This window comes from Glycine max, chromosome 1 (assembly GCF_000004515.6).
Source record: "Glycine max cultivar Williams 82 chromosome 1, Glycine_max_v4.0, whole genome shotgun sequence".
NCBI lineage: Eukaryota > Viridiplantae > Streptophyta > Magnoliopsida > Fabales > Fabaceae > Glycine > Glycine max.
The window spans coordinates 52911149-52936102 of NC_016088.4; the positions used below are offsets into that span (position 1 = coordinate 52911149).

At 32.4% G+C, this 24954-nt stretch overlaps 4 protein-coding genes across 5 annotated transcripts; 2 read left to right on the forward strand and 2 right to left on the reverse strand.

Moving 5' to 3' along the window:
* Positions 1 to 1827: 1827 nt before the first annotated feature.
* Positions 1828 to 8198, forward strand: LOC100779130 (wall-associated receptor kinase-like 14). The gene is made up of 4 exons (XM_003517223.5): positions 1828 to 2082; positions 2366 to 3124; positions 6267 to 6347; positions 6576 to 8198. Exons 2-4 carry the CDS (start codon positions 2410 to 2412, stop codon positions 7862 to 7864), a joined length of 2085 nt encoding a protein of 694 aa, XP_003517271.1. The 5' UTR covers positions 1828 to 2082; positions 2366 to 2409; the 3' UTR covers positions 7865 to 8198.
* Positions 8199 to 9509: 1311 nt separating this feature from the next.
* On the reverse strand, positions 9510 to 11505 carry LOC100779657 (thioredoxin-like protein HCF164, chloroplastic). Its single transcript, XM_003517224.4, has 4 exons — positions 11140 to 11505; positions 10865 to 11059; positions 10241 to 10344; positions 9510 to 10072 (listed from the first exon to the last, which is right to left on the reverse strand). Exons 1-4 carry the CDS (start codon positions 11314 to 11316, stop codon positions 9790 to 9792), a joined length of 759 nt encoding a protein of 252 aa, XP_003517272.1. The 5' UTR covers positions 11317 to 11505; the 3' UTR covers positions 9510 to 9789.
* A 2515-nt stretch (positions 11506 to 14020) lies between these two features.
* Positions 14021 to 14778, reverse strand: LOC100780194 (uncharacterized). The gene has a single exon (XM_003517225.5). It carries the CDS (start codon positions 14725 to 14727, stop codon positions 14218 to 14220), a length of 510 nt encoding a protein of 169 aa, XP_003517273.1. The 5' UTR covers positions 14728 to 14778; the 3' UTR covers positions 14021 to 14217.
* Positions 14779 to 14912: 134 nt separating this feature from the next.
* On the forward strand, positions 14913 to 23454 carry LOC100781270 (methylesterase 3). 2 transcript variants are annotated; one of them, XM_041016419.1, is made up of 3 exons: positions 14919 to 15317; positions 22103 to 22226; positions 23051 to 23454. In XM_041016419.1, the coding sequence occupies exons 1-3, from the start codon at positions 15141 to 15143 to the stop codon at positions 23335 to 23337; spliced, it is 588 nt and encodes a 195-aa protein (XP_040872353.1). In that variant the 5' UTR covers positions 14919 to 15140; the 3' UTR covers positions 23338 to 23454. The 2 variants fall into 2 exon arrangements, with proteins under 2 accessions (XP_006573618.1, XP_040872353.1); XM_006573555.4 differs by lacking the exon at positions 22103 to 22226 and having other exon boundaries at positions 14913 to 15317; positions 23053 to 23454.
* Positions 23455 to 24954: the final 1500 nt, after the last annotated feature.

Genomic DNA, 24954 nt, shown 5'->3' on the forward strand with positions numbered 1-24954 from the left:
TTTTATTTATATTAAATGAGAAGTAAAATCTATCAAAATTAATGTTTTTTAAAAAATTCTTATCAAAAACCTTCAAGGGAGAGTGTAAGAAAAAGAAACACTACCCTTCCTTTTTATCTATTTATCTCCTAACATAATGTCACAAGCGTGAGAGATATTTTCTTCCTTAATTGATAGTATGTTTTTTTTTTAAAAGAAATTGATAGTATTCTTGTTGAGGATAATGTTCACGTTCAAACATAGTGAGGAGTCCTCTAGAAACTCTAATAAGCTATTTCTTCCCACCTATTTATTAATCTGGGAGAGGTTAGATGCCCATCTGTCCTAAATCAGATGATTCATAGTCCTTTAAGTTTTGTTGATCAATCCAAAATGTATACTAATTAATCCATATTGTTTTTAGTCGAGTCGAATTGTTGAAGACTTATAGTATTAAAGTACTGTCATTCGTGCTTTGTCGTCCCCATTCAACCCACTGGCCCTTGTTCCCCCCCGGGTATGCCCACCCTTCATTTCTCTTATTTCTTTATTTCGTCCCCTTCTTTCATTTTCCATTTTAGTAACTTTTATTTCCTGTTTGTTTTATTTTCCACTTTAGTAAATCATGTCATGACCATTTCTAAATTTTAGAAGTCTCTCTCAATCTCTCCTTCTTCCAGTATTCACTGGCTCCTTTCCCTTTCCCTCATTTATTCTCTTGTCTCTTAATTATTTTTCTTTGTACATAAGCAAGTTAAGAAGTGTAATTATTGTGGTAGCATGCTATTTGCATATTTCCAAGTCAAGAAGTCTCTCGACTCTCAATCTCTCTTTCAGGTTTTTTTAAAAAAGTTTAAGAATATATTATTTTAATTAGTTGATACACCCGAGCTAACTAAATTAATTTTGGGTTAATATAAATTGAGTTACTTAAAACATAACGTATCCAATTCATAGGATGGGTCCTACGGCAAGTCAAGTCAAACCTAAAATAAATCTTTAAGAAATAATTATTATTATGTAAAAAAAATTAAATTACTCATTTTATCAATATAATTTCACCATTCGTATTTTTTTGTCTTTATAATTTAAAAGTGGTTTTTTTAGTCTTTATAATTTATATTTTAATTCTCTTTTAGTCCATATAATTTAAAAGTGATATTTTTAATTATTATAGTTTGTATTTTAATTCTCTTTTAATCTCTATAAGTAGAAAGTCATCTTTTTAATTCTTATAATTTGTATTTTTTATTACAAATCATCTTTCGATAAATTAGTTACGAATTACTCGTTAATATTTTTGTAGTTAATTATAATTGATAATATTACTCATATTTTAATAACAAGAACCAAAAGAGAATCATATAAAAATAAAAAGATCACTTTCAAAGAACTAAAAAAGAATTAAAATACAAAAACTAAAAAATTATTTTCAAATTATATGGATTAAAATAAAATTATATAAACTAAAAAATCATTTTAAAATTATAACAAAAATTAAAATATATAAATGATAAAATTATAAAAATGAAATGAGTAATTAAACTTTAAAAAATTATATACCGCACCATCTTTATCAATTGATTATACCACACCATTTTTAGTTATAAGACGGCACCATTTTTAGTTATAAGGACCACTTGAAAAGCAAACAGTGTGTAGGCCTTAACCAGATAAGCTCTGTCCTATAAGTCAAACGTCGTATGATTTGCCTTATTTTGACTAAAACTTTACGTGGAGTGCGGGTAATTTGGCGCAGGGAAGAGGGGCTTTTTGTCCAGAACAAAATTGAGTGAGGGGTATATTCGCCATTCCATAAGCAAAAGAAGTTGTCGACGGGCACATGTATTTTATTTCCATCAAGAAGACATTGACCCACAGACGCCACAAAGTGTGAACGAGGCTAACTTTCGTATCAGAGTACCCCTCAATTTTTGCAGCTGCTGCTTCCTTTTTATTGTTTCCTTCGCTTGGAGAACAACGTTAAGCAGACAAAGGATATCTCTTTTTCTTTCCAAAGAAAATTTATTGTTCTCTTTTGCACAATTCAACTCCAAAACCGGATCTACTTCTTCAACCGCGTCATTCATTTCAACCTTCAAGGTATATATGCATATTTATACATGTCTCAGTACAATTAATTCAATTTTTGATGTTTTTAATTTAAAACAATTTTTCCCCCATTAAAAACTTGCTATTGGTTCTCTTGTATGAGCCAGCATTTATTGAGATGGATGGCCACCCACCTGTATCGATCACAGCTTTTAATTCTCATTTAATCCGTCATCTGAAATACTATGTCATATTAGTACTATGTTTCTTCTTCTAATTTCCCAAAAGGCTAAAATTCGGGCAATTCAAGCTGAATCTTTGTTCTTATTTTCAGCTACGGAAGAGCGATGAACTCATGATATTGATTAGCATCTAAAAATGTTTATTCTTCGTCACCATACAAATCTCGCTATAGTCCTCACAATCTTCATAGCTTGCACAACAAGAGCACAAAACCTCACCACCTGCAATGGCAAATGCGGGGAGCACACCCTTCAGTTCCCTTTTGGCTTCTCCCAAGGTTGTCCAATCCAGCTTGACTGTTCCAACGACCAAGTCCAACTTCGCAGCGAATTCGGTGAATTTCTGGTCCAAAACGTAACAAACAGCAACATATTCGTAAATCTCCCTGCAAAATGCAACCGTACCATGGAATCAATTCAGCCAATTTTTACTGAGAATTTTGCCCCAACGATTAACAATAGCTTTCTGGTGCAAGATTGTAGAGAGGTGTTTGGTGGGTGTGTTATTCCTGCTAGTTTTGTGAGCAACCAAATTGATGTTGAGAACTGCAGCAACAAAAGTGCTAATATCAGTTGCTTTTCGAAACAAGATGAAGTTTTTGTGACGTACGCTGATTTGAACGGGACTAAGTGTAAGTACTTGTTCTCTGCGGTTTCTTTTGGGCAGAGCAAGGAGATTCCGCTGCAGTTTCAGGTTGTTGAGTTGGGGTGGTGGCTTCCTGGGCAGTGCGATGATCATCAATGTTCTAACAACGCTACCTGCACAACGGTCGACAGGGTTGGGTTCCGGTGCCAGTGTATCGAAGGTTTCACCGGAGACGGCTTCAAAAACGGCATCGGTTGCCGGAAAGGTAACTTCAGATACATATAATTTTTTGACATAAATATTTTTTTTCATATTCTAATATATATATATTGGTTTACCACTATTTTTTTTATTAGGTGAAATTTTTAAATCATTTTTTATATCTATTTTTAGTTTAAATTTATTCTTAAGTGGCGACGTGAGTTAATTTATCTGTGATATTTTATTAATTTATTGTCATTAATATTAATAGTAGGTGTCAAAAGTAAAATTTTAGAAATTCTAGATAATAAATTATAAAATATATATTCAAGTGTGAGTTGATTTATTTATTTATGTGTGTTATTTCTTTTATTATTATATGCTCTGGTTCTTGCTTGTGGAATAATCGTGTGAGTTGACTGAAAAATTAATTGGGACTTTAACACCTGGTTGCGGCTACATGTGCTGGCCAACCATGTGGCAAGAACTCAATTTTGACCCGTCACAAATACTGATCATGATTAACTTGCTATACTAGGAGTATAATAGTGTAGATCATAGAATACAACCTCGAGAGTTTGCATTTGGGTTTTTCAACATTATGTATTTGCACAAGACTTGAAAATTATTCTTTCTTAATTTGCTGAATTGTCATATAAAAACTGACATGAAAGATGCAAATTAACTTTAAACTGTATTATTTTGTTTTCCATTTTAGCTTGAGATGGCCTAAGGGTTATCCATAAAATTAACTTTACATGTTATTATTCATTATATATTATGTTGGATTTTATAATGATTAATTATTATTTAAATCATTTCATTTGTTACACATACATATCACATTTTATAATGATTAACTATTTTATATTTAAATTTATTAAATATTTTGTTTATCATATTTTATAAGATATAAAGTGATATTTATATTTAACTTAAATATAAATAATGATTTCATATATGAATACCTTAGTGCTCAAAATACTTTTCAATTCATACTAGTAATGCATCTAAAAGTCCAAAAAATATTTTTCTTAAACAAAAGTATGAGGACATACATTATCATTGCCTACCTAAACCCTACCTGTTACCATCCTTAAATTAAACCACGTTGACTTTTCCTTTCTGATAAACAACGGGCTCATTATGGTAGTCGTGTAGACCTTAAGGTAAGGCCTTCACAGGCCCCTTAATATTGCATAGATGTGGAACTGAAGCAGCTATTGATAGCTTGCTTTTTTAGTCCTGTTTAATTTTATTCATACTAATTTTGATGTTCCTTCTATAATGATTCCAATTTCAGGGAAAATATATGGAATAAGGAAATTGGATTGGTTCTTGGCTTCGTGTTCAGAATGTTGTTAATTTTGGGTTAGGGGGTGGGGATATGTTACTTGGAGAAACTCTAGAGACAAGTTTAATACATTATTCTTAAACACAATCAATAAGAATTTTACAACAAATAAAAAACTAGAATGTCAAGTAAAATTAAATTTGATATTCTTTCTTTCTTTTTTTTTTATAATTTTCTTCCTTTTTTTTTTTGCTAAATTGCATTCAAATTGAAATATACATAAGATTATAATAAGATTTCAGAAAATATTATTTAAATTTCAAAATAATATAATTCGGTTGTGTAAAACTAGAGTATTTAATTTTAAATAATAACTTTATTAATGAAAAAAAACACATGTTAGCTTTAAGCAATCGTGAAACTTTGTTTATGTTGGGTTTATAATATTTTAATTTTTAGAATACAATTTTAATTAAGATTTATAATTATTACTGTGATGTTAATATTCAATGTATTAAAAAAGAAAGATATATTCAGTTTGATATAGCATATCAAAATTTTAAAATTAAAATCAAATTATAATTATAACTATATTTTAAAATAAAAATTATAGATAAAAACTTAAAATTAAGAAAAATTCCTCAATGTGAAGTCGCATATTGTTTCAAAAATAGCGTGTTTTAGTATTTAACTTTTTGTTTATAATATTTTATTTTAAAAAGTTATTAATTAATCATAATTATAAATAAAACAAAGTCTCACTCCACTTTCCCGAATTTTCTGCATCTTATGCACTTTATAATTTTTTTTATAAGTTTGACTTACCTTCAACATTAATTAATAGATAACATGAATATTATATATTAAAAAAATAATTTTAGAGAAAAATTTTATTTCAATTTATCGTCATTATAATTTATTTATTCAAACAATCTATTCGTTTTTATAATTTGTATTGTGTATTCTTTTATAATATTGTTTATGTACGTGATTAGACTTTTTCTTATCATAAAAAAAATAAATATTACTAATATACTTTATAAAATATTTTTGGTATATTTTTATATTGATAAAATTTTATTATAAAGAACAAAATTTTGTAGGTTTTATTTTCTTATTTAAGAAGTTTCACTCATAATCTATATCTTTGATTTGACAGAAAAGTAGGAAGAAGATTAGGATAAAAACTGAAACAATATCAAATTTATTTTTATTTGACATTCTCATTTTTGTATTTATTTTATTAGTTATAAAATTGTTATTGGTTATGTTAAAATTGATGTGTTAAATTTGTATTTAGCTAAGAGTTTTTCAAGTTGTTTGTTTTGAGTGGTAATTTAATCAAAAGTCAATATTTTCTGGCCCCACATGCGTGGTCGGATGGTTTTGAATTTTCTATGTATTAGTCGTGGTCAAACGGCAGATATCGGTGACTGTATACATTCTCAACGTGAGCAATTAATATTAGGAACTGACCTAATTTTAAGGTAATTACTTGTAACCTTAGGCATATTGACGTCACCGACAATTTGTTTATCACCCTTGTGTTGACAACGTAATTTGAGTGTCAGTGTGATACGAATTACCCTTTCTACTAGATCTACCATCTTACACAAGAGTGTTTTCTTTGCCACTTCTTGTAGATTTTGCGTATTGCATGTGTTTGATTTATTTTTTAAATTCAAAATGGTTTTTAATTAAAACTTTACTGAAGAATTAAAACAATCTTCATAAAATAATCAAAATTAAACAAGCAAATTCTGATCAATAAGAATCCTGTCTTCAAAAGCTAAAAACTGAATAAAGTTATTTTTTATTCAATCAACAATGAAGATTATTTTTTAATATATTCATTCCTTGAGTAAATATTGTCATTGTTTTAATTCTGTCTCTATGTTTGCCTTGTCATCAGCTTCGGCTTCAAGTTGCAGTGCTTCAACACTAACGTCCGGTGGATGTGGGAAAGCAACTAAAATCGGTGTTGTTGTTGGAGGTATTAAAGAACCTTACATCTTAGTGGCCTATTTTTTTCACTATATATATAATCATATGTTGCAGATTTGTTTCATACGAGAATCTTTGTTAATCTGTCACCTCTTATTGAATGCATGTTTTTTCATGTCTCTTTTCCCATTTGCTGATACAAAATGCATAGAAAAAAGAACTACTGAAATTTCATATTTGTATTAATGCTGGCTGCATGATTGTCCACACTTGACAGTAATCACCACTGGAGCTTTGGTGGTGGCTGGTCTGTTTCTTCTATGCTACTGTGCCAGGCGGCGTTCTACTTGGTTGAGAAAACATACCATGGTAAAGCGCCAATTACGCGAAGCTGCAGGCAACTCTAGTGTACCTTTCTATCCCTACAAAGAAATAGAAAAGGCGACAAATTTTTTCTCTGAGAAACACAGGCTTGGAACTGGGGCATTTGGTACAGTTTATGCTGGAAAACTGCACAATGATGAGTGGGTTGCTATAAAGAAGTTAAGGCAAAGAGACACCAACAGTGCTGATCAAGTCATGAATGAAATCAGGCTACTTTCTTCAGTGAGTCACCCGAATTTAGTTCGCCTCTTAGGTTGCTGCATAGAGAAGGGAGAGCATATCCTTGTTTATGAGTTTATGCAAAATGGAACACTTTCTCAGCACTTGCAAAGAGAGAGGAGTAAAGGACTACCGTGGACAATAAGACTTACCATTGCTACCGAAACTGCTAATGCTATAGCATATCTCCATTCTGCAATTCATCCCCCAATTTACCACAGAGACATAAAATCTACTAATATACTCTTGGATTATGGCTTCAAATCTAAAATAGCCGATTTTGGGCTTTCTAGGCTTGCATTGACAGAAACATCTCATATCTCAACCGCCCCACAAGGGACTCCAGGTTATGTCGATCCCCAATACCACCAGAACTTTCAGCTTTCTGATAAAAGTGATGTCTACAGTTTTGGAGTGGTTTTGGTAGAGATAATAACTGCCATGAAAGTGGTTGATTTTGCTCGACCTCGAAGTGAGATTAATTTAGCTGCACTTGCTGTTGATAGGATTAGGAGAGGTGCTGTAGATGAGATCATAGACCCCTTCCTTGAACCACATAGAGATGCTTGGACACTGTATTCTATTCATAAAGTGGCCGAGCTTGCATTTAGATGCCTTGCTTTTCATAGTGACATGAGGCCTACTATGATGGAAGTAGCAGAAGAGCTAGAACACATTAGACGCAGTGGATGGGCATCTATGGAGGAAACTCTCACGGCTTCACCGATTGGGTCCACTAGTTCATCACCTCGTCATGGAAGTGAGAAGTCACTGGGTGGTATCAAAAAAGCTCGGCAAGGCCAAGGGAGTGAGAGATTGATTGTTCCGCAGAAGACGGAGAGCTTTTTGCAATCTATGGAGGTGAAGGACAGCTCCCCTGTATCAGTGCATGATCCAATTCCTTGGTCAAGTGGACACAGCTCACCTTCATCAAACAGCTTGTTGGGAAATGTCATCCCTTGACATATACATACTTGGGGTCTATAGCCTCCATCAATGTGAATACTAAAGGCATATAGCCCCTTGCTTTCCTCGTTCGCAGTTGTTGCTATAGGCCATAGCTATTTTTGTGTATGATTATCATTAGGTTTCTGCTTTACTAACAGCTTCCAAAGATTATATGCATAAATCATCAGTAATCAATATGCATATTCCCTGTGCAGGCAGGATCAAAACTACAAAAAGTTGCTAACTTCCTATGTATAATTGTGAAAAACCACCTTTGGCTACAATTGTCTATTTAGTAATAGCAGCTAAAGATGAAAATGCGCAAAATTATGGGGCTTTTGGTGTCTGAGTAGTCCAAGTCATGCCAAATTATAAGCAGCTAGAAGCATGTATGGTTTCATTTTATGAAAAACTAATTATTTGAAATAAATTTAAAAATGAATTACTGTTTTTTTTTTTTTTTGCAAAATAGAAAACAGTTTTATATCGATTCAAAACCAAATTTTAAGCTAAAAAACCAGTTTTAAACTAATTTTTTTTACAAAATTCAGTTTTTAACTGAAACCATGGCTCAAGACCAACTGTTATTGTAGCTGGGGCATTTCAGAACTGGGGATACGAAAACAGAGGGGGTTCTTATTTGGATGAATGTAATATGAACTAGAAGGAACTTGGGCAGAGTTTGCAGTGGCAGCCATGGAAGGGAGATTTGGAGTTAAAGAAGAGGATAAGAGAGAAGGTTAACTTCTGATATATTAATTTGGAAAGACGAAAATATAATTTCATTTCAAACTATCGAGTCTTATATACAGGGTACAAGAGAAGAGCCTTTTACTAATAGGTTGAAATCCACATAATAGAAGAAACTGAAAAATAACAGATTCAACTAATTGTTAACAAGGAAAAATTAATTAGTTGACCTATCCTCTGTCATGGATAAAAACCGATTTTTAAAATCAATTAACTGAACTATTTGTTAAGAAAAAAAAAAACAGCTTAATCGAGCACTAGAAGATGATTAATACCGATGCCACTTGAGTGAGTAGTAGAGTTAGCTATGGTTTTAGTTCCGAGAGCGGGACCATTTAAAAATTATTTTCATTATTTGATTTTTTAAATATGATTAGCTTGGATTATGATTTGATTTGGGTTAATCAAATTTTTGCTCTGTCCTATAGGCAGCACTTGATGGCTGCTACATGATCCTTGTCTTTGTCTTAACGCTGCTTCAGTGTCTTTGTTGTCAGAGAACTCTAGATCTTCTGGCTGTGACAGGTATTAACAACAATGCTTGTGCCATGCCCTATTTTGCTGCTTGTTTCTTTTTTCTTCTTTTTTTTTGAAAAAAAAAACATTATTTCTATTAAGCCAGTGATGTTTTGAATCTTAAGACATTGACACTAGAACTCGAAGAGAGTCCAAGCAAAAGGAAGATACAAATATTGTAGAAAACATCAAAGATACACTGTAGGATCCAGACTTGCGTCGGGTAATAATGCGAACAACCTATGTCATCAGATGTCGTTTAAATTTCTTTGTCGTGGGTAGTAAACCATGATTGGGGCAGAACAATCATATTGTTTCCACCAAAACCATAACTTTCTGATAGACTAAGAATTCCATGAATTTAGAGTGTGAGGGGTGGGCGGGAAGATATAAATTGTTATGAAACAGATGATGAGTATTGAATAGAGTAGCAGATTTGTAAACATTCAAGTGCATCTTCACCTATAACAAGATTGCAAGAATATAGACACATTTGAGCTAACAATTTCAGTTGATACCTAGATTCGGATCCTAGTCTATGACAGACTCGCACAATGTTTATAATATAGTGGGCTTGTGAAGGGTAAAAAAACAAGAGCAATGAGTTGTTTGCTCACTGACAAATGAACCAGTTACTGTGAAACAGTAAAAGAAGGTACTGTATATTTGGTCATCTAACCATGACTTCTTGGATCAGCAACTTGATGCACCTTCCTTGCCTCAGCACTTGAATATTGACCTACAACACGAGCATGAGGAACAGATGCTTCTCCACGAGCAAGGGCATCCACATTTTCAAGCAAGTACTGTCTTGGTAGCCTACCGACCACATTGCCCTCCTCATTTCCTTCTTTATCCAGGAATGCAAAGTGTGGAATACCCTCCACGCCAAACTCGTCAAGCTCTTGCTCCCACTTTGTGTTATCAACATTCAACATCACAAAATTAACTCGATCCCTATATTGAGAATTAAATGGTGCCAAGACTAGAATTAGTACTAACGAAAATTAATGTTTTACGAAATACTATGGGTGATCATAAATGGTGATAACAAATCTTTAAGGCATCAAAATCCAAAAGAGATAAATGTAGAAAAAGGAAACATGTGTGCATAAAGATGACTACTTGAATTGCTGCTCTACTTTGTAGACGTCAGGAGCTAATTCCCGGCATACCTCACACCAATCTGCATAAAACTCCACCACAGTGGGCTTCCCATTGGAGAGAGCCTGGACCATCCAACACCAAAGCACAAAAACTATGAGAAAAATATGGAGCAGATATCATGTAACAAGTAACAACCACGAATGAAACTAGAAAACCTAGTCAGAACCAACAGATATCTTAAAATGATGGTGAATTAATCATTTGTGTGACGTTGATTCTTCGTTTTATTTCCTATACGTAACAGTTCTACGATTTAATCCTATATGAGGAGGGAGAAGGAAAGGAGAGAGAGAAGACGCAGCTTCAAATTCCTTGCTAATAAAAACTAACAATCCCAACAACTAACATTTGTTGATAAAAAAAAAAAATCATACATGAGGATTTATAGTTTTTTTAGTTCCTCTTATAAGTGTTCTGGCAGTGTAAACTTGCCACAAAATAGAGGCAGAAGCAGAACAACTAAAACATAATTATTCAAGTGTAAGGACTAAAGCGTAAAGTTGGCACAAGGAATCAAATGATTAATTAAACATAAAAGAATTAATTAAGAGAATAGAAAGAGTGAAGCGTGGGGGAAGAAACCTCTTCGTAAGGCATTGCATTGGCAGAGAGATCCTTGAGGGAAACACCGAAATCCAACCTGGCAGATAAGAAAAGCCCCAAGGCCGCTAAGGTAGAAACAAGTGCGATTTTGTTGTTGATGTTTTTGGTCGGCAATTGAGGAAGAGAACTTGTTGTTGTACTCGTGCTGGGCTCGACCACAAGTTTTTCTTCATCCTGAGCAGAGGTTAAAGAAAATTAAGGTGAGAAATAAACAACCTCGTTGCTTGTTTAGAAAAGCAAGGAAAGAAACATACCGTGGTAGGGGTATCCTTTTGATCAAGGTTGGGGTTTGTTTGGCACGCTAAGGTCTGTAATTTGCGGGTGTTGGTGGGACGGCGGCGGCGAGGATTTGCGGAGAAGTGACGAGAAATTGGAAGGCATGGTTGAAATCTGTGGAGGGCGATGGGGTTTGAAGATATTAGGCGAGCCATTCACCAAATAAAAATCTTCTTTCTAGTTGGTTGGTAGAGTGCAAGGCAAATAAATTAGGAATTAGGAACTGGCAGCAGCTACCATGTGATGTGCTGAATTTGACACCCGCACCGCTGGCAATTTAGCAAAGCAACGATTTTTTCTTTCCTTCCCATCACTATGGGAAAAAACTAGATAAATTCAACCTCTATTCATTTTTTTTTTAAAAAAAAAACTCTTGTTGTAGAAATGGATGATTCTAGCAAAAAAAGGATTTGTCTATAATATTTAAAATTAAAATAAAACACAATTTATTTTTTTTATTTAGGTTATGTTTGAAAAAACTAAAAATTAAAAGATAAAAAACTTATTGGTAGTTGAAAAGGGAAAAACTATTTTCTTCAACATAAGTTTTTTATAAAATTATTTGTTTAAGTAACGGAAAAATATAAAATTATTAAATAATAAAAATAATAGTGTTTTTAATTGCCACAAACTATCATTGTGATGGTTTTTAGAAAGAAAAAAAAAGAGCCTAGGATCAACTTTTTTAGTTCAAGACCCCATGAATAAAAAATTTACAATCCTATTTAAAAACTTATAAATAATTTAGCGACCTATTGAATTTGTCATTCACATTTTAGAAAGGTCATTTTCCTTTCTTGTAAATTATAATGATACACGTTATAATTGTATTTGATCTTTAATTAAAAAAATATTTGCCTTAAAGATAATTATCACAAATTGCATTATTTGAGGTGTTGTCCTCTCCCACGATTAATCTTGCTTTGAATTTTTATTTATTTATTTATTTACTTGGTCTTCAAAACAAGAAAAAAAGCCAAGAAAAAGTTAACCACAACTTGTCAGTAGAGATCATTTTATAAAAATGAAATGTGACTTCACTAAGCATTATACTTTCACTTGTAATTCATTTTCACCAAGCAATTCACCGAGTAATAAATTCCTACAAAAAAATTACATATCACTAAAAATTACAATGGTTGATTAAGTCCAATCTAGGATTAAACATATTTGTAGTCTCTATAAATATTTAACAAGTTTATTTTAAATTCATTATATTAAATTATCAATTTTTAGTCTCTAATTTTATAAAATATGTCACAATTGAACATAATTACTAACTCCCTCAATTGACATTAATAATGAACTAATTTTTAGCAGTAAAAAAACACTACAAAAAATAATTATAAATTACAAAATGTAACAGTTTTTAACTATCATAAAAAATAGAATAAATTATACTTACTTCTTGTATTTTTTTTTCAAATTACACTCAGTAATTTTTCTTTTTTTTTTACCCTACATAAAACCTTTACTTGTTTAGTTCATTATACCCACATCTCTCGCTCCTAAGCATCCTTTAATAATCTAACGGATAGACATATGCTAGTCACATGATTTTTAATAAAAATTTATGTCTAAAATATTTTCATCTTCTTCCTCTTAACTCCATAAAAGACATGACACAATTTTCAACTTGAAAATATTTTAAGACTCTTCCTTCTTTTTCTTTTTTCTCTAATTGGATGTGAATCCAATTTTTTGTTGAATATGAACTCACCTTGTTGGCACACATGTGTTAAATCATTCCTTCTTCTTCTTCTTCTTTTTCTTTTTAGTTCAATTTTTATTGTGCGTGTTGGGTCATTTAGTTGTTATGTTTTTGTTAAGCATGTTTCCAACAATGCCTATTGATCGAATAATGTCATTTGCTTCAAATTTTAGTGTTTTGCTTCTCCATTTGTGTTTTTAACTCCTTTCTTTGAAATATTTATTTTTTATGGTTAGGTGTTTGATATAATGTCTCAATCAAGAGCGGCATCTTCTTTAAGTGTTAGCAACAATGAAGTAAATGTCAAATATTAAAAAAAAATGTTATTACCTTAAGAAAGGTCCATGCAGAGGATCAATTGTTAGTTTGTTATTGAGTATTTAACAAAGATGCTAGAACAATTTCATCCGCTCTCATATTTCAATTGACGTTAGTTAACAATGTTAACAAGAGGAGATAAAAGTAATCTAAAAAAGGAAAAGAGTATCAAGTGTAATTTGAAAAAAATCACAGGGGTACGAGTGTTACAAAGATAGTAGGATAATTTCGTTTACTCTCATATTTCAATTGACGTTAGATAACAGAGTTAAAAGAAGGGATAAAAGTAATATAAAAAAAATATCGGGTGTAATATGAGAAAAACACACAAAATATGAGTTTAATTCAGTCTAAAAATTGCAATGTCACATATTACCTTCCATCACGGGGCATAAAAGGAACTAGATATTTTCATATAATGCAGTTTTATAGTCACTTTCAATTAAAGATTAATAAGATTTAAATTAATTATATGGCTCTACCTTTATGCAAACTTACTAATTTTGTAGGTGTATATTTGTATAAAGTGATTTCAAGATTAAAAAAACTTATTATCGACAAATTACAAAGGTTTTTTTTTTTCCAACAATCCACTCATCATCATAATTCAAAAATCCAAGTCCACACGGGATTAATATAGACATTATAGCTTAAAAATCCAAGTCCACATGCGAGTCCGATAGTAAATTATCATCTATATGATCACAAGATTTGTGAGGAACAGAAATTGCTTATGCTTAATACTTTAGTAGTCTCATAGTCCATAAGGCTAAAAGTCAACAAAAAAATACTATGATAACGAACAATTTCTATGCATAGGAACAATGCTATTGGATTCTAGATGCATTGATTCATTCAAACGATATGATCACAAAGCTACAAACATGAACACGTAAAGCGGACATTCTTACAAAGTGACTGGATCAACTTCCACAAAAACATATCCAATTGAACACTTAACACTACGATATCGATGGACAACAACAATGTACTGATAATTACTTATGAGTTATGACCAACTCACGAGTCACGATTTTTGAGCTTCAGGACCCAAAATACCGTTCACCACCGCCGTTGCAACCAAAATCCCAAAAACCTCCGCTCCCGCCACCGCTCCCGCCTGCGCCAACCCCCCAAAACTCACCGTCTCCTCTATCTCCCTCTCCGCTTCCTCTATCCCCTTCTCCGCCGCCACCAACCCCTTCTCCGCCGTCTCCAGCCCCTTCTCCGCCGCCACCAATCCCTTATCCGCAGCCTCAAATCCCTCTCTCACAATCTCCTCCGCTTCCTCCTCCACCTTCTTCAGACTCTTCCGTATCCCGAACAAGGGAATGTCCTGCGCCACGGACGCCGCTTCCCTCGCCGTCAACGCCGTCGTCGCCGTCAGAAAAAACAGCAACTGCCTCCGCCCCGCGCTCGGAAGTGCCGTTAAGGGTTTAACGGCACGCGGCTTGCACGGAGACGGCGTCGCATTGCGTACGACGAGACGCCGAAACGAGAGAGTTGAGAACGGTGATGACGAGATTGCACAAACCATTGTCACAACCTCACTGATCCTCTACGTGTGGCCACTCGCACTTCCAAACTTTAATCAATTTATTTAATTACAATAATGTCCCTTGTTTAATTAACCGTTATAAGCACGACACGTGTCACGCGGCAAAAATGGGTAGTAATAAAACGGTGCGGATTAAATGGCCCGCGGGTTTAAATCCTTCTGACGACTCTTATTATTTATGGGTGGGTAGAAGGATAAGGTGTGAAGAGAGAGCAAAGAATAATGATGGAGAGGGAGAAGAGAAAGAGGCATTTGGTGTTGATATAAGGTCGCTGATTTGCTGAAATCAAGTGGACACGAATTCACAGCTCAAGACATGGCTGCATCTGGCATCAATCAAAAGCAGAAGGGCGATCGAGCTTAATTCGATCACAGAATATTTTGAGCCATTGATGGAATTTCTGCTGTCTTTGGCAGAAGAAGAGCAAGTAATCCTTGTGGGTCATAGCTTTGGTGGTCTATGCATATCTGTAGCCATGGAATTGTTCCCTACCAAGATTGCAGCTGCAGTATTTGTTTCCGCTTGGCTGCCTTCTCCCGACCTAAACTATTTGGATCTCCTCCAAGAGGTATATATATTAGCCATTCTTTTCTGCTAAATAATTTCTAACTCCTAGTTTCATCATATCATATATATACGTGATTTTGTGTGTCTTTGGGCTAAGGAGAATGCAGGTTGCATACTTATGTCTATTGTCATTGGTCAAACCAAGATAATGGAGAGATTAGTTAGTGACTATTGACTAGTAATGAATAAATAAGGGTGTGACTCATAAATAAGGGTGTGACTCTGGATCATATTCAAATCTGAATTGATTTAAACTAATTTAAATAATCTGGGTTAGACCTAAAACAAATTAATTAAATCCTTTAAGATATGTTTAGTTTGCATTTTCATTTTATGTTTTCATTTCTTGAAAATTGTTTTCATTTTCAAAAGATTAGAATTCTGAAAACATATTTGGTTTGATTTCTTGTTTTCTGTTTTTAGGAAATAAAAACACTGAAAATGCGTTTGGTTTGAACTATTTTCATAACTGATGTATATTATTTTATATAAATACAAAAAAAAAACAAGTGAAGAATTAATAAAATTAACTTGCAATTTAACTTGAAATAAAATCATCTTGCAATTTAACTCTAAATAATAAATAAGATAATACAAGCCATTAAATATAAATGAAAGTTCTTAAGTTTGAATGCTAACAAAAACTTAATATTAAATATAAATTCTTTTAAGATCTACGGTAATTTTTCCACATTTCATTTGTTATGGTTTGTCGAACTTGTGCCATTTCAGCTACTTGATTTTCGTTGACACCTTGTTGCTCTACACTTAAAGAATTAATCTTTGTCTTCTAATGGGATAACTTGACATCAATTTCAAAATTGGAAATCTTGCTTTCAAAACTCCAAAGCATTTTTCAATGACATTCCTTAATGAAGAGTGACTGTAATTGAATAATTCTTCTTTTTCACGTGGACGACCACCTTCTTCACGAAAATCGCACAAATGATATAAGTTCCTTCTTAAAGGGGCAAGATAGTCTGACATGTTAGGAAATCTAGAGTCGACCAAATATAATTAATCTGCAACAAGAACAATTCATCTATTCAATAAGAATGTATGCTTTGGACTATAACAATCATTACGTTAAACTAATAAATAAATAAATAAATAAAAGATAAACATACCTCCATTAGGCTTTGGAAAATTATTTTCGGGAGATAAAACATCCAAAAATACCCTTGAATCGTTTGCCGTCCCTTCCCAACCAGAATAAACAAACGTGAAAAGCACATCAAAATCACACATAGCTAATACATTTTGTGTCACCAACACTTTTCTTCCATGAAAAGCAGTTTGTTTAGAAGCAGGAGCCCAAGCAGATACATGTGTTCCATCAATGGCGCCAATGCAATCCTACATTTATAATGATTTTAACATGATACTTACTTCAGTAGAAAAATATAAGTAAACTAAATTATTAATAAAGAAATACCTTGAAGTATGGGTAGTATTTTGGATTGTCCCTAATATGAGGATGTGTACTTGTTTGATTTCTTTGATGGATTATGCTCGTGCCTAGCTTGCAAACTGCTTTTAGGATAATTCGGAACCACTTGCTCACCATGTGCAATGAATGTTGAAACTGTTCAGCAACTACCCGATGACGCAAGTTATGACATATTATAATTAAGAACATTGCAACCGCTTCCTCTATGCTGACTTTCTTACCATCACATAAATTACCAACTTCCTTTAAAGTTTCACAAAAATTCATAAATACATCTTTCTTCATCCGGAAGTTCTCATAACATCTTGTTTCATGACCTACTTAGAATTCTATGGTATATATTTTTTCGATCAACATAGATGTCCAGTGGCGGACCTATGTTGGCTTCAGGGGGTGCACTTGCACCCCCTCATTTTTTAAAATTTACTAAATTTGTAAATAAAATTTTATATTTTTATATTTTATTTTATCTATATTTATATAATTGAACCCACTGATTTTATTTTTATAATTTGTCCCCACTGACTTAGGGTCTTGGATCCGCCACTGTAGATGTCCTACATGAAGTTTTATCAATAAAACTCTGTTCATATTCCATGATGGTCATAACTAACACTAAATCCATTAAATCGTCATAATCATCCAATTCAGAATCTATGCTACTTGAGCTATTGTCAGATGAATTCAAAGACATATCTACCTGCACATATAAATAATGTAAAGCATTAATTAAAAACATTGTCCCATAATATAACCTACCATTATACCAAGCATAATGTACACAATGACGTCCTAATTATAAAAACATAAAGCAATCCATCACACCACAATAAAATTAAACAAGTGCAGACACACCACAATAAAATTAAACAAGTTTAGACACATGACATAAACACTTTGAATAAACATTTGCCTCCAATGCTCAACAAGAGATTCTACTCAGTAAGAGATTCTGTCAATTGTTTGCTTCGCTCTGCATCCATCACTATGAACATTTGCCTCCAATGCTCACTCGTAAACTTCTCCATCAACTTAAAGTAAGCTGAAGTGGGAACATCTTGCATGCTGTCCAACAGTTCCATGCATGCCTTTGCTTAATAAGGATCACTTATTGGACCAGTAGCTTAAGAAGTTTGAGAAGTCTTTCCCTTATATCGCTTTTCTCTAGCTCTTGAAGTTGTTGTCCTTTGGCTCATTGAATCACTCCATATGCTTACAATTTTGTCTAACATCCCTTTGTTAGAAGTTTTTCCCTCTTTACGGCGACGCTCACCCAAAGAAAATATTTACTTCCTTTTGTGCCTAGGCCCTTTCATATCATCCTTCTCATCATCGAAAACATTAATATGAATCCCCTTTGTAAGGAAATCACCTTCCATGGCTTTCTCCTCGTTAGAATTTGGTGGCTCTTGAGTAAAAGAATGACTTAGTTTCCCAGTTGATGTGCTTGAATTGAATATGTCACCGAGGATATCATAGTTGTACTCAAAACCATGTTTCTTGAAATTCTTGTAATGCCTTCCTTTCTATAAAAGATAAAGTGTACAATGTCAATACTAAGCAATGACAACATACAACAATAACAATAACAATAATTTTAGGATCAAGTTATACCTTAATCAATTCGTCCCATACTTCATCAGGGGCATTCACTTTGTTGGATTCCATTTCCCAAGTGACTCCGGTACGAGCTAGCAAAGTTGAAAAATCACGATGCATTTGTCTCAGACGATTAAACTTAGACTTCAGCTTGTCCACACCATAATTAGTTTGGATCATCTCAAACAAGTCCTTGTTAATTTCTTCCCATGTGGTAGTTTTGAAGGTTGACCCTTGTAATTGCCCATTTTTCACTCTCTCATAAATTTTTTCAATGAAAGCCTTTGTGTTTGCAACTGACCACTCCATAACTTCACCCTTCTCACTTTTTCCTCCCATCTTAGGCCAAGAACACCATGTCAACAATCCATATAACAATGATTATATTTATGTCATCTTAGACAAACCACAATAGAAATGAAGAGAAGCAATAAGTGAATAAAAGCATTGAGATTCAGAATCAAATTTGCATCTATACATGTAATGCCTATCATTTCTATCACTCATACACTTTTTCATATTATAATCATTTCTCACTAATAATTCAAGTTCATAGCCAATTGATCCTATCAACATACAAACGGTTACTTATTAGTAGAGAATAAAATAGGCATTTCAAGTTAAATGATCAATCAATATAACATTCTCCTCTAAACCAATTCAGTGAAAAAATCCCTTAATAGATAATTAAAATCCACTTAACAAATTCAATCTTCAAATTCAAAGAAATATTCCCAATTTGTCACAAACCCTAACTCCAAGAAATGTTCCCAACTATCTCAAAAACCTTAAATCAAAGAAATACCTAGTACAACGACGAGTGTTACCGCAAGTACGATGATGACGATAAAACATAAATTATGCAACTTAAAAGACAAGAACTACTTCAATGTAAACTCGACATACATTACAAAGATGAGGTTAATCATGAAACAGGAAAAATGTAGATAAGCTCATATCAGGCATCGAAGAAAATGAAGAAGATGGAACAATCAAACAACTCGAGCGAAATTCACAAATGATAGAAAGTAGAAACAATAAAATTCAATCATTCATTTTCCAGACAAAACTCTCAGCTCCAAAATCCAAAGTCAGATTTCTAAAAGCCAAATTAGATCACTTGCAAGGCACTAACAGACCTAGGTCAAAGAGATAAAACCATAAAGGTCAGCATTTTCATTTCAGCATAAGGTAGCAATGAAAATTGAAGCGCATCAAGTAAACTAGGGCTAATAACAGCTCGTTTGCACTTTAACTAATTAATTCCATTTGGCAAAGGACTAATATTGATGCTTCCATAGATAAAGAAGCTCAATTTTGTTTTGAATCAGCAAGTTTTAGTTAAGAATTGGTAAAGACAGATTCGTGGCAAAAAAAATTGATGACACCCAAAACCCCAAAGAAAGAGAGAAAGGTACCTAGCGGCGAGATGTGACGGTGGCGAACGACGTCGACGTCGAAGCTAGTTTGGTCCGGTGGTGGCGATTGCAGTGTGCTGCTGTGTGTAGCTGTGCGGCTAGGTCGCAGCAGAGAATGGGTCATGGTCGTGGCGGAGAGTGGGTCTCAAGTCGCTACCTCGACGGAGAGTGGGTCGAGGCGTGACTGCGTTAGGCGTCAAGCTCGAGCGGCTGTGATGGAAAGGGAGTGAGTGAGTGGGTCAAGTCGAGGCCGGCATGCGTGAGGACTAAGTAGCGAGCACTAAGGCGACGACGGAGACACGAACTCACGGAGAGGGAGCGGCACCTGAGGCATAAAGTGGCCGAGTAGGTCGATCAGATGTTCTCTGTTTTTTGTCGAAGAAGGAGAGAAGCGTGTGAAGGAAATAAATTTTATTTTACCCAAAATGAGGTTCCTGTTTTCAACTGAAAACACTGAAAACGAGATTTATTGTTTCCATTTTTTGGTTTGTTTGGAAAAATATTCTTACTAAAAATATTTTCAAAAATCCAACCAAACACATTTTCATCACCATTTTCTATTTCCAGTGAAAATAAAAACAGAAAACAACCAAACCAAAGACCCCCTTAGGTTTTAGGTTGAATCACGAATTTTAATATCTCAAAATGTTAACATGTTAATTTGTATTAAATTATTATTATTGTTAATACATGCAATATAATATATATATATATATATATATATATATATATATATATATATATATATATATTTAAATTTTAAAAAAATCAAATATTATTGACTATTGATTACATAGACTTATTGATATGAATTAAGTAAACATCAACGGATCTTTAACCTTCAGGATCAAAGTGACAAAGATTTTATTGATTAAAGCCACTTTAGATGCACTTCTAAAAATATTTCGAATTTATTTATAAAGAATAGGTCTCATAATGTCTCGTTGATTTTGGTAGAATAAAATATTTGAAACTCATCCTCATTATACTTATTGAAATTCTTTATCTCAAATATGATATGCTTAAATTCTCATCCATCGTGAATAGATAGATAGGAGTGGTATGATAGCATCACAAAAGTTGCTTTTTAATATATAAAAATCTAACAACAAAACAATTATGTATAATTTATTTGATAAAAATTTAACTTATAAAAAATATTACTTAAAAAAACACCGACAAAATTAAATATTTGATCCGTTGATCCAACCCCACACAAATTATTTACAAATGGTTGGTTTGAGTTGGGCTAATTTTTTTTCTTAAAAAATCAACCCAAATTAATTCATTCAAATTTAATTAGGTTAAATTTAATTGACTAAACTCAACCTAAAACGACCCGCATACACTTAGTGATGAAAGTATAAAATCATTTCTCTTTCTTGGATTTTCTCTTCCCTTTTTTATGAAATTTATTTTGTTCGCTGGATACATTATGGAAGGAAAAAAATCCAATACTTTCAGAAAAAAAAATACCGGCCTATTTGTCAATTTAATCTTAAGCGCATAAATTAACTCAATCATTTAAAATATTATAACATGTTCCTTTTATTTTAACCCACTTATGTATAATCAATGTGATGGCAGTAGTCTGTCTCAATGAGGGGTAAATGGGTAATGTAATGTAGTAGGACAATGTCGGTACCAAGATGGCCCAGAAGAGGTTTCAAAAGTCTGTTTCTGAAAAATGTTTGGTAAACTCAAATTATATGAGATCATTTATCTAAAACAAAAAGTATATGTGCTGTAAAAAAAAAGTATACAAGATTATTAGGTATCGACATTTTGTTTCACATTTATTTTCCATATTTGACGTTCTCTTTTTTCTTTGTAGCAATCACGTGACACGCACTTTTAACAGTGTTTTTTTTTTATTTTTATAATAGATTTGTTTGGTATAAAAACTTTCAACAATTATTCCTCGTATGTCTAAAACATGATTGAACTTATTTAACCCAAAGTTCGATCATATTTTCTACATTTTAATTTTTACACCCATTTTACATACTTTTTTTATTTATAATTATACCACTTTATCACATTTATATATTTATTTATTTTTCTTTTTCTCACGTTTGAGATGCATGCTAACTCAGTAACTCCAAGAGTGTGAAGTGGTCACCCTAATTGAGCTTGAGTCAAGCAAAACAAAGTTCTTTTTATTGGATTTTTAAAACAACTGAATTTCCAAAAACTCAAACTTAAAACTACTTATCAAATCAAAAGAACTCCCCATACGCTTAGTGGTTTAAAATGTTTATTTTAATTTGTAGAGTAAACAGGGTGTTTTTGTACTGAATTTTATTTTATTTTGTAAAGTACAAAAGCAGGTCAGAATTTAATTCGATTATGCTTGATGAGAATACCAACAATCATCAAAATGGGTCTCGGGCATTTGACCCTCAATTCTTAGCTTCCAACACATACCAACTATCTCCATCAGGGTATGTCTTTAATTACAAATCGAAGATGTTTATGTTGAGTCTAAAAAAAAAATCAAAGTTGTTTACAAATCATTATCATTTCCAGTAACCTCAACTATTATTGCATATTGTCATTATTTTTTTAAAAAGGATTGCATATCGTTATTCATTAGTATATGCTTTTACACTTTCCATTTACTTTACATAAATTAATAAATTATTCAGACAATAATTTTTTTTTTGTCTGGGAACATGCTAACAAGTCTTCATGATAAAAAAAAATGAAAACATTTTTCTTTGATGAAAAGTATTATCAACACATTCTCACTGTAATTTCTAATATAATTCTACCATAATTTATAATAAAAAAGATTAACTTTTTAATCTGTGCTATTAAAACATTCAGTAATAAAAATTTTGTTTATTACATTTTTGTGACACATTAATATAAAATCTAATGCATTTATTGTGTTTTTTTTTATTGATTGTGTGCGCTATCTTTTTGGAAAGTTGCTAATTCAATTACCACGAAATAAGAAATAGTCTCACTATTTATTTTATTGTTAAAAAATATTGAAAATCTTTTGATTAATCTTAGAAATTTATCAAAAAACTTTTTTTTGGTACTGTATAATTTTTTTTGGTACAGAATTTATAAAATTAAGTATTTATTAAGATCAATCTAGAAATTTACATACCGTTTTTTGGTTATCAATTATCATGGTAATAATATTGATAGATTCAAATTAACAAACATAAAATTAGTTTATTAAGCATTATTGATTTTACACTTGATCGCAAACATCTCTTAACCACGATATTTGATGGCATGTGTAAACGACCCAGGACTTGACCCTGGCATTGTCACTATTGAGACCCTTTCCTATCTTTGGTGATGAAGATTTGCAAGAGAATACACAACTCACAAGAGACAACTACGGAATTGTTGCCAAAGTCTATATAGTGTGTGAACAAGATAAATTGTTTAAGCATGATTTCCAACTGTTTATGATTGAACGAAACCCTCCTAACGATGTCAAAGTGATTGCTGGTGCTGATCACATGTCCATGTTCTCTAAACCGCAAGAGCTTTTCTCTTACCTTCAAGAGATAACCGACACCTATTACTAACTACTGAATACATGTCTGTTGATTTTATTTGTAAAATTATGTGTGATGACTATAAAGACCAAAAATCAAAATTTGTCATCGTTAATAAGGCAAAGTGTTTGTAGTTTCAGGGATTTTTATAGATGGACTTCCTATAATTGTCCTGTCTACTTTATTGGGCTTAGTTTTTCCTTGGGCTTTTGTCCACCCATTAGTTAAAGGCCTATAGTGGATATTGTTATTTCCACTGTTAGAGTTGTTATTGACACTTCTAAATCTTAGCAAATGACCATTTATCATTCTCAGTTTTCCTACACTCGCAACCTTTTCTCACTTCTCCATCATAACACTCCCCTATTTTTCCTCCTCTCTCACTATTTTCTTCCCCTCCATCTTTAATTATAATCAAATTTATTATGATATAAATTAATATCACTAATTAATTCGGTTATGTTTATAAATGGTAACTTCTAACCAATTAATTTATTTTTAATTAAAAATATACCATTTACTATTAAAATTAATAAATTATATCATAATTATTTTGAGTTCTTTTAAAAATAGGTAACTTGCATTTAAAATTAATTTAAAAATTCATAAAAATACAAAATGAAATTATATTTTTATTGTATAAAATAGGATGCAAAAACTTTGCATAATACAAACATGACTTCATTAACAAAATACACAACAAAATCTTCGTTTTGATGTGTATTTTTTTTTCACTTTCAAACAACATAATAAAAACATAATTTCGTGATAATGTTTGGAAAAAAAAATAATAAAATCATAATTTAATTGTGTTAGTTGGATGAAAAAAATAACAACTCCAGCCTACAAAAATCATTTATCATCAGCCGAAAAGAAACAACGTATACTATTAAAACAAATCATAGAGCGTGCATTTCAACATTGATACAGTACATCTTCATGCAACAACTTTAGTGAAATTAAATAGCCAAAGAGCATTTGGAGAAGCATGTGGAAAAGGTTCCCCGTATTCCCCCTCCCCCCTTTCCAGAGACTGTTTACAATTCCCTTAAAGCTGCATCGATGAAGTATATATATATATATATATATATTAATGCTAGATGTTAGTAATCAAGCCAATGTGCGGTGAGGTAGAGGAATCTGACATGCACATGCTTACAATGTTCTAATTAAGGCTGCTGTGTTATGGTTTCTTTTTCCTTTATCTCTTTGTTCCACCTTTATCAGTATATGTACAGGTCATGTTGAATTCGAATGTTATAATAGCATTGCTGATATCATTACTTGAAGGAACTAATAATTTAGAAAATTATACTGTCCGAAGAGTATGTAATTGCCTGCATTGCATATCATCAGAATCTATATTCCTTTTCTTAGATAAGCCAAATAATTTTAATTTATTAAAAGAAATAAGGATAAAGTACTAGATCTTAAGCAAAAGGGATGCTCAAGACTAGCATGAGTACATGTGCAATATAAGTTCTGAGATCTGTAACAGAACCAACCTTCAACACCTGTTAATCTCATATAAGCCATGACAAACCAAAGCAACGCCACTGAAGGCCTGAAAACCAAAGCAGCAAACTACAATAAATAACTAAGCAGAACACAATTGACTAATTCTGCACATACTGCTAATTAAGCGTC